The 9,792-nt window shown below is 29.4% G+C and overlaps 1 protein-coding gene across 2 annotated transcripts; it reads left to right on the top strand.

Moving 5' to 3' along the window:
• The first annotated feature begins 772 nt into the window (after window positions 1-772).
• On the top strand, window positions 773-7,539 carry LOC107644053 (uncharacterized protein At4g15970). 2 transcript variants are annotated; one of them, XM_016347837.3, is made up of 5 exons: window positions 773-1,277; window positions 5,129-5,494; window positions 5,592-6,073; window positions 6,586-6,677; window positions 7,245-7,539. In XM_016347837.3, the coding sequence occupies exons 1-4, from the start codon at window positions 1,083-1,085 to the stop codon at window positions 6,629-6,631; spliced, it is 1,089 nt and encodes a 362-aa protein (XP_016203323.1). In that variant the 5' UTR covers window positions 773-1,082; the 3' UTR covers window positions 6,632-6,677; window positions 7,245-7,539. The 2 variants fall into 2 exon arrangements, with proteins under 2 accessions (XP_016203323.1, XP_016203322.1); XM_016347836.3 differs by having other exon boundaries at window positions 852-1,277; window positions 6,599-6,677; window positions 7,245-7,465.
• The last annotated feature ends 2,253 nt before the right edge of the window (window positions 7,540-9,792 follow it).

Below are 9,792 nucleotides of genomic sequence, written 5' to 3'. Positions count from 1 at the left end.
GTATAATAAAAAATATAATTAAAATTAGTGTATAAAAAAATATTGAGAATTTTAAATTTATAAAAAAATGAGAAAAAACTGATGAAGAGACTAATTTGGTGCACGACATTCAATTTCAGAGACTAAAATGAGTCATTTGATGCAAAGTAAGGGACCAATTTGGTACACATGTAACGATGACATAGTGGATGACACATGGACAAATAGCATTGCGACACGTGGCATAATCTGACACGTGGCAAAATAGCATTGTGACACATGACATACCCATCCATGTCAGCATGCCACGTGTCGTTGACCGACACGTCATCGTACCGTTACACATGGCCAAACCATGAGGTGACACGTGCCATCAAAGGTCCACGTCATCAAGCCACATCAGCACGTCGTTAACAGAAAACGGATTAGAGATTATTATGGTACAATTTTTCCAATCTCAAAAATGTAATTGGGGCAATTGAAATCTCATAGACGATTTTGGTGCCACATCAATCTCGAAGAACACTAAGGAGATTTACTCCACCATTTTGCTTTAGTATAGAAAATAGGCAACCTTCCACTTCCCTCATTAAATATTTTTTTAGTCAAACTAGAAACCAGGAAAAATAATTAAACCAAATCCAAAACAACTAATTGATAGAATAGTTATCTTTTATTTGCAAGTTGCAACTTGTAGCCTTCCCCACATACCTCATGTCTCCAATGTCAATATCATTAACACCTACATGAATTTCAGTTAGTATTTATGACTTGTCAAGCTAATTTAAAACCCATTAGTTTCCAATGTAATTATTTCTTTCTTATAATAATAATAATAATATAACATACCTTGTTATTTTTATTCTTCTTCCATAATAGGTAGATTGTCCTAAACACTTAATTAGGGGGAAGAAAAGCCAAAACCCTATAAACCTTTTGTAAATATTTCATATTCCATCATATACAAAGACAAAGAAAGAAACACGTTGGTGTTTGGTGAAGAAAACAAAGAAGCATAGATAGGATTATATATATAAACACAGCTTTGTTCATAACACCAATCCAAAGGTTTGTTTTTTAGTTTTTGTTCATCAAGTCAAAGAATGAAGGATTCTGGTTACTCGGGCGGAGACGCAGCGGCGGGAGGCGGTGGCAACCACCTCTTGGTGAGGAGGGTGATGCAAATGACTATGGTGGTTCTTGCTTTTGTTGTGGTGTGGATCCTCATGTATAACTCTTCTTCTCCCTTTGCAATCCCTGTTTTCTCACGTTACATCACTACTCGTGACTCAACAATGGTGAGTTTAATTTCTATCATTATCTCTCCCTTTCTACTTGTTTTTCTCTGTCTTGGACTCTGTTTTGGAATCGAAATTCTGTTTTTTATGCCCTTTTTCTGTTTTTTCATTATGATCATTCAAAAATTTGTTCTGGGTATTGATTTTTTTTCTTAAAAAACGAAAGTTTATGTCTGGCTTCCGATTGGTTTGTGAAAGATCCTTTTTGGATTTGAGTCAATTTTGATATTTCAAAATTTCAATCATCTTTAAATTTTTATTTTATTTATTTGTACGGAGTTAGGTTATTGTGGGAGAAGTTGGTATAATGAGTGGACTTAACTCTTCCAATCCATAATTTTCTCTTGAAAATTATTAATTTTACTGTTTTCTATAAAATAGTTTCTTCCTTAGATTTTTCTGAGTTTGTTCCTTAGAACCATGAGCTCATGAGAAGGTTCATTTATTTGTAACGGATGAAGAAAAAAAAAAGGACCTGAAAATATTGGAATAAATAAAGGTATCAATGTGGGGCTTATTTTAGATACTTTATGTCAAAAATGTTACCATATGGTAACCTGCATGTCCAAATCAGAAGTGACAAAAAATTGTTCATATCTTACAAAATTTGGCCACCATTTGAAAATAGTGCACTATGTCACTTTCTCTAGTTTCTCATCCTGGTGCCACTTGAATAATGGCACTGAAAACTTTCTACTAGTGGCATTGGTGACTACAGGGGTTCAGAAAATTGATTAGTTGAGTTATAGGCATGGTCTTGATTTTAGATCATTTGATTTTGTTACTGTTGTTTGTGTTAGGGAATGGATAAATATAATCCTCTCTCTTTGATTGGCCAAGGGCTTTTTTGGGATTCAACTTTTTAATCAAATTTGATTCGGTTTTGGCTTTTTGGTCAATTGTGTCCCTTCTCTTTCTCTATCCTAAGAATCTTCCAAAATTAGGGATATGCCAATGGGAATTTTGCTTCTGATATGCCATTTACAGATGCAAACAAATGTTTCACCTTTTTTCTTTGCTTTGCAATTATTTAAGATTTTAATTTCTCTTATATGCAATTATTTTTTCTCCTTTTATATTTCCAGATAAAAAGAATTCCTCTCGTGCTTTATTTTCTGTCCTAAATGTTTGCAATGATATTTTAATGATCAAATACAATATTTTTTTCATAATAAATAATTCAGTGCAGGACTCATAATTTTGTCTGTTGCAAATGGTAACCAAAGGATTTTTTATATTATTATAATGGATTAATAATTTAGACCAAGATAAGATTTATAGTAAAGGATAATTTCATTTCGAAATCTCAAATTTAGGTTGTCCCAGTCTATAAATCTTTGAATATCACATTTATTAATATGGGCCATATGTTATTAAATTGATGCTTTTAGGATCAATTATTAATTAAAAATCATTCACATAGCTTCAATTATTGAAAATAAAAAATGATACTTTGTGTTGTGATTTATTTTAGGGCCAAAAGACCCTAATACTCTGTTGACTATATTTTATTATTAATTTTGTTCGTGTTACACCAAAATATATCCAAATTTTTTTGCATATAACCTATTATATAGTGAACCTAATTAATATATATGTAACAGGGTTAGCTTGTAAAATCTTATTATATGAATGAGTTTTCAAATAAAATAAATTCCTATATGAGATCTTTATTTACTAAAATTGAGGCTAATTCCGTATAGTTGATTTTTTTTTTTTTCCCTTCTAAGTTTTTGGTTTGTACTTATTAATAGAATGTAGCACTAGCTAGCTAGGTAGCTGTGAGACGATATTAGGATTTTTTAAATAAATAAAATAATTTATTATTTTCACAACTATATTTGTTTAAAAAATTAATTATCTAATTATTTATTTCACTAGACACCCAAAAAAATTATTTATTTCATTTCCATTAGGAATGAAATATATATACATATATCATGTTTACAAATAAAATACGTAAATATATTATATTTAAATAATGTATTTCATTTGCAAATGAGATAAATAATAAATTTGTAACAGTTATCTCATTTTTAATGCAAACAAGACATGTATATTTTATTTCTACTGTAAAAGAGATAAATAATAAAATGTAAAAATTTAATTAATTTCAAAAATATACATATATAAAATTAATTAATTAATTTTATTTATTAAAAAAAAAAGACGATATTGGTGGACCACGTGCCGACATATATTTGCAAACTAGACATTACATAACCATAACCAGCTGTTCACATGGTTTACTCAATGTTGACCAAAGTTGACTACACTAACTCTATCATCACTCCATCATATTCTTCATTGCCTTAGATTAGAGAATTCTACTAATTATAATTAATTAATCAGCTGTTGAACAAATAATAAATAATTTATTTATTCATAAAGATGACACATTTGTTGGGAGGATAAAAACTTTAAAAAGTTCAACTTGGAATCCTGAGGGAATGTTTTCTATGATTTTTGATAGAAATTGTTTTCATTTTTTCTGCTCTATACTAAAATATTTTTATTATATAACTAAATTATTGTATAAATATTTAATTATATTGTGTAACATGATTAGTGTATTGACTATTGAGCTGCTGGTAAATAATATTCATGTGAAACCTACTATAAAAAGTTGTATTAGGATGAGTTTGCCATGTTAGGCAGAACTTTAATTAATTTCCCATTTAATTTGAATGAAAGCATCACATGTAGTAGTGCCATTTAGATACCTAGCCTAAACAATTCAATTTCTTGAGTCCTTGCTATCATCATTGCATTACATATATGGTTTCAATGTGATAAGCATATGAGCATGATGTTTTGATTTTCAAGTTTATTATTAATTAAGAATAAAATAGAATAAAGTAAGAATCGAACTCATTTATTACAAAGATAATTGTACTTATTAGGACCAACATGTTCAGTAGTGGCCATAATTCATGGTTAGATTATTGTTATGTCAGTGTGAAAGGAACAAAGGGATATGCATTTTCCCTCTTGGGATATTATTCTATCCTCAATAATGGATTAATGGTAGGTAGCATATTTTAGAGATGGTCTGAAGAGAATTTCTTTTAATACGTTAATTAAGTACGTAATTAATTAATTATTGACAAAGCTAAGTTTAAATTGAATATATATATATATATATATATATATATATATATATATATATATATATATAAAGTAAAAGAGACAGTTATTTTGCGAAGAAATGAACATTTTTAAAAATTAAATCTTAACATTTGATGCCTATAGAGTGGTCTAAGTTTATTTTTTTGTATGATTTAACAACCACTTATTAGAAACTAGTAGTTGTTAGATGTTTTTCAATGGATAAGTTTAATTTTTAGAATTTTACTAACTTATGTTTTAAGGACACATTTTAAAAACACCATAAAAAATGACTAAAAATTATTGAAAAATTAATTTTTTAAATATTTTTAATACACTAAATACATTAAAAGCTTTTTAATATTATATTCTTAATAACTATCTTTTACATTAACTACGCAAATGATCATCCAAAAAATTAAATGTAATTACATGACTATATAAAATATTTATATTGGTCATACATTGAAATTAATCTTTTGTTATATATCCATGTGTTTGAAAAATGATGTGTGAAATATGAAATTCTACATACCAAGTCAATAATTAATTAACAATAATATAGTTATGTGATACTAACAACAAAAATCAACTATAATCGGTCAATAATAAAAAAATTTGCAAATCCAAAATATGAAAACAGAACATCTAAATTTTATGTTGGTTGGTTATATATTGACGAAATTCCTTGTATTTATCCTTGATAACAATGATATCTCATTATCACTATTATTATGTTTCAGATAAGCTATGACCCAGAGCTAGAGAGCGTTCTAAGAAATGCTTCTATGGAGAATAAGACAGTGATAATTACAACTTTGAATGATGCATGGGCAGAGCCAAATTCAATATTTGACATATTCCTCAAGAGTTTTCACCTTGGGATTGAGACGGAGAGATTGTTGAAACACTTGGTGGTAATAACTTTGGACCAGAAGGCACATGCTCGTTGTCAAGCTTTGCACCCTCATTGCTATCATCTTGAGACAAAGGGTGACAACTTCACCAAAGAAGCATTTTTCATGACACAAGATTACTTGAAAATGATGTGGAGAAGAATTCAGTTTCTCGGCTCTGTTCTTGAAATGGGCTACAGCTTTGTCTTCACGGTACATTCACTTTACTTACCACAAAACAATTCTAAAGAATTGGAATTCAAGATTGAGAAACATTATATATGAATGCCTTTGTTTTCTGGCTTTGCAGGATACTGATATAATGTGGCTGAGGAACCCATTCAATGAATTCTACAATGATGGAGATTTCCAAATTGCTTGTGATTTCTATAATGGAAACTCCAATGACTTGAATAACCTACCAAATGGAGGCTTCACCTATGTAAAGTCCAATGAGAAAACAATTTGGTTCTACAAGTTTTGGTTGAATTCAAGAAAAGCATACCCCAAGATGCATGATCAAGATGTTTTCAACAAGATCAAGATGAACCCTCTCATTCAAAACATTAAGTTAAAGATTAGGTTCCTAGGCACAACGCATTTTGGGGGGTTTTGCCAGCCCAGCAAGGAATTCAACCAGGTTTGTACAATGCATGCTAATTGCTGTGTTGGTTTGGACAACAAAGTCAATGATCTCAAAATCTTGCTTGACGATTGGTCAAAGTATATGGCATTGCCTAACAATACAAAACCAAATGTACATACTTCTTGGACTGTGCCACAAAGTTGCAAGTAAGTAATACATATATTCTTAGTAAATTTCTCTGTCATATTAAACACAGAGGGGAAATAAGTAGTACATTGAATTGACTACATTTTATGATTCTAGCAATGCTACATGGCCAGCAAAGTAATAATTTACATTCATATTTATAAGTATTGTGCACACAAAAAATATATAATTTACATTTATATTTATCTAAATTTTTTACACATAAATTAATATAATTTGCACTTATATTTTTCAAAATTTGTACATATAAATAAGTAAAATTTATTTATTAAAGATAATTTAATATTTATGCTGATCAAATGATAACCAAAAATCCTAAAAATTATTGACCTCAAGAATTTCTCTTATATTACTACTAAGTAAAAAATGAATAGTAGTTTACGTAACATTTTCCTACAACAAAATAATTTAAAGGGGTTTTAATGTAACCTATATATTGATGTCATTAATCCTCCATGTTACTTTTTCTGTCTTGTCTTCTAACGATTTCCACATCATTAACAACATGAAGGACATCATTTCAGCGTAGTAGAAACAGGAAAAACAAAGGCAGATGATGATGACCAACAATTCATATAATTGCTGCTTGATGATTGTATAAAGGTATGTAAAATTTTGCAAAGCCTATGTTGTTATTTATTTGATAAATGGTGAACAGAACACTACTGCATGTGCCAACTATTTATCTGGAAATTGTAAGAGTAATAAATTATGCTTCTTTCGAGTTAAATAAAATAATATTATATTTAACAGAAAAGCTATATTTGAAAAGAGAGATTAGTGTCGTGTAGACGTGTACAACGGATATCAATATCATATTTCGTAACATTGTATTGTATAACTTGAATATTAATGCCTGTACAATATAGTTAATATATATTCTTATTATAAATGACTAAGTGTTTTGTGTAATTTTGCATAATCCAAAGAGCAAGATTGGTGTAATTTACTCTATTTTAAAATTTTTGAAATATTATCATTTTCATCTATACATTACTACATGAATAAAAGCAATACTTCCGTTGACTTTTAAGTTCCAATACTCATATTCATGGTGTAACCTAAAATCATTTAAATAACTTTTTTTTTTTATAAATAATGTTTGTTTTTGGTTTGGTCAAATAACATTTTGTACTCATTCTTTTTTCCCTTTTTTTTTTCTATGAGTAGGTGTCGAAGGTTGGATCTATATATCAATCACGTTACAGATCACAGCAAAAGATTTGGGTTGTCAAACCTTTTTTTCTTCCTTGGAAGTAAACAAATTGAAAGGAAAAAAAAATGGAGGACATGGAGAATTGTTCAAATTCTCTGATTATGTGAAAACTCACCATTTTGAACTTTATAGTCTTTTAAGTTAAATTGATATTATTGTCATCTTTTTTCTTTTATTATTTACCGTGTACATAAATCTTTCTTAAATTTTTAAAGAATAATATTAGCAACTATAAATCAATTTGTACAACTAGAATCTTCATAAAGAGCGTCAAAGTTAATATGGTCAAAAAATTAATGAAGCAAAATTTTAGTTGAATATAATAATTATCAATTTGCTAGATTTTGCTATAAGCTAATTATATTAGAAATTTAAAGAAATTTTTAAGATATTCATAGTTGTGCTAGAAATTATAAGATATCAACTAATAAAGTTAAATAAAAAAATGTAGAAGTTACTTATTTAAATAGTCAAAGTTAAAAGTAAAATTGGATAAATATGTGTATTAAGAAGCTAGTAGAATCATGAATTATTAGCATTAATATTTGCCTATATAAAGCATGATTATGTATGTGTGTTCCATTGAAATAAGTTAAGCATGGTTTTGAGAAATACTCTTCTGTTCCGTTCTTTCAAATGAGTGTTAGTAAGCTTGAGAGATGACAAATATAATAGTGCCACTTATGTGAGTGAGTGATCTTAAGGCCAATCAATTATGAATCTTATACTTATATTTGGTATCAAAACTGGTTAATCCAACGCCTAATGTTTGAGAGTTTATGAGGTGTGGGAGAGTTCTCACATAATTATTTATTCATGGAGTCAATATGACAAACACTTTTAATATTTTGTAGTCTGATCCCAAATTAGATAAAAAAAAATCGATTATAGTTATTGGGAGACTTTGATATCTACCCATTTGAAGGCTTAGAACCTATAAAATTTCACTGAACCGGATTTGCAAGAAGAAGCAGATGCTGTCCAACAGATGAGAGGTCAATTGGCGCTATCTAAAATTCATTAAGGAGTAGATTATACGGTGTTTGGCAAAATAGCAAATGCCAAAAGAAGCTTGGAACACGTTGAAGTTGTCGTACAAAAGCGTAGATAAAGCTCTGAAAGAAAAGTTACAGTCTTTGAGAAGAGAACATGAATGGTACAAGATGTGTAGCTCAGAAACTGTTGAGCAATATTTTTCTCATGTTACAGATCTTGTCAATAAGATGAGAGCCTATGAAAAAGAAATGTCTGATAGCAAAATGGTAGAGAAAATTTGTTGCACCATGCATATAAAATATGACCATGTGGTGACTACGATACTAGAGTCCCACGATATGGATACCATGATGATTACAGAGTTGCAAGGAAACACGAAAAGCTACATCAGTAGAATATTGGAGAAGTCAAAAAAAGCAACCAAAAAGTCCTAAAAAGACAGGTGAATTTAAACAATGTTGCAAAATCAAGTCATATACAAGAAGGACGAGGTCGTGGTTTCATTTTTTAAAGTAGAGGTAGAGGAAGTTTCAGAGGCAGAGGTCGTGGCAATTACAACCAAGGAAACTAATAATTTTACACCGCCTAATCAAGGAAGATGTGGAACAAATTTCAGACATACCAACCGAGAAAAAGGTCAAGGCAATTTTTATCAAGAAATAACCAATTTCATATGGTTTTATTATGGAAAGTATGGACATAAAACAGCAGATTGCAGATTCAAAATGATGAATAACAATCAAGCATACGTTGCAGAAAATCAGCATAAAAATACTGATGATAATCCAAGTATTCAAACTTTATTTTTTACAAGTGATTCATGTACTGAAGATGAAAATATATGGTACTTGGATAATGCATGTAGTAATTATATGTCTGGTAGAAATGAGTTATTTTTTCCATTAAATGATTTAGTTAAACTATTATTGAAGTTTGGTAATAGTACAAAGATCCGTATTGAAGGAAAAGAAAAATTACCAATTAGATTGAAAGATGGTTCTTTGAGTTACATTCTGATGATTTCTATGCTCCTGAACTTGATTACAATTTATTGAGTATGGACAATTATCTGAGAAGGGATATAAGATGATAACATATTGTGGATATTGCACTGTGTTTAACAACAACGAAAGGTTCATCGATAAAGTAAAGATGACTTTAAACAAAATGTTTCTAGTGAAAATTCAACTTATTAATCCCTCTTGCACGAGTTCTATGATACTTGATGATAGCTGACTGTGGCATATGTGGTTTGGATATTTTTATTTTTCTGGCCTAAACTGCCTATCAAGAAAAAGGTCTTGTTTCTGGTCTACCACGAGTTCATATTTCTAATTGTGAGATTTGTCAATTGGAAGAGAAGCATAGAGATCCATTTTCTATCGGATTCCTATTGGAAAGTCATGGAGAGTTAGAAGATTAATTGTGCATTCAGATTTTTGTTCTATTGAAGTTTCAAGCAACAATGGTAGCAGGTACTTTATCACTTTTATTGATGATTTTAGT

Source organism: Arachis ipaensis, chromosome B5 (assembly GCF_059453495.1).
Source record: "Arachis ipaensis isolate K30076 ecotype BB chromosome B5, ASM5945349v1, whole genome shotgun sequence".
Taxonomy (NCBI): domain Eukaryota; kingdom Viridiplantae; phylum Streptophyta; class Magnoliopsida; order Fabales; family Fabaceae; genus Arachis; species Arachis ipaensis.
Note: the sequence above shows the minus strand (reverse complement) of the source record. Positions and strands in the feature narration are given on the sequence as shown.

Excerpts from the sequence above, each read along its gene's own strand:
- LOC107644053 (XM_016347836.3), top strand. The coding sequence starts at position 1,083 with ATGAAGGATTCTGGTTACTCGGGCGGAGACGCAGCGGCGGGAGGCGGT. Across the intron at positions 5,495-5,591 it reads GCTACAGCTTTGTCTTCACG|GATACTGATATAATGTGGCT; the intron begins GTACATTCACTT and ends CTGGCTTTGCAG. Across the intron at positions 6,074-6,598 it reads ACTGTGCCACAAAGTTGCAA|CGTAGTAGAAACAGGAAAAA; the intron begins GTAAGTAATACA and ends ACATCATTTCAG.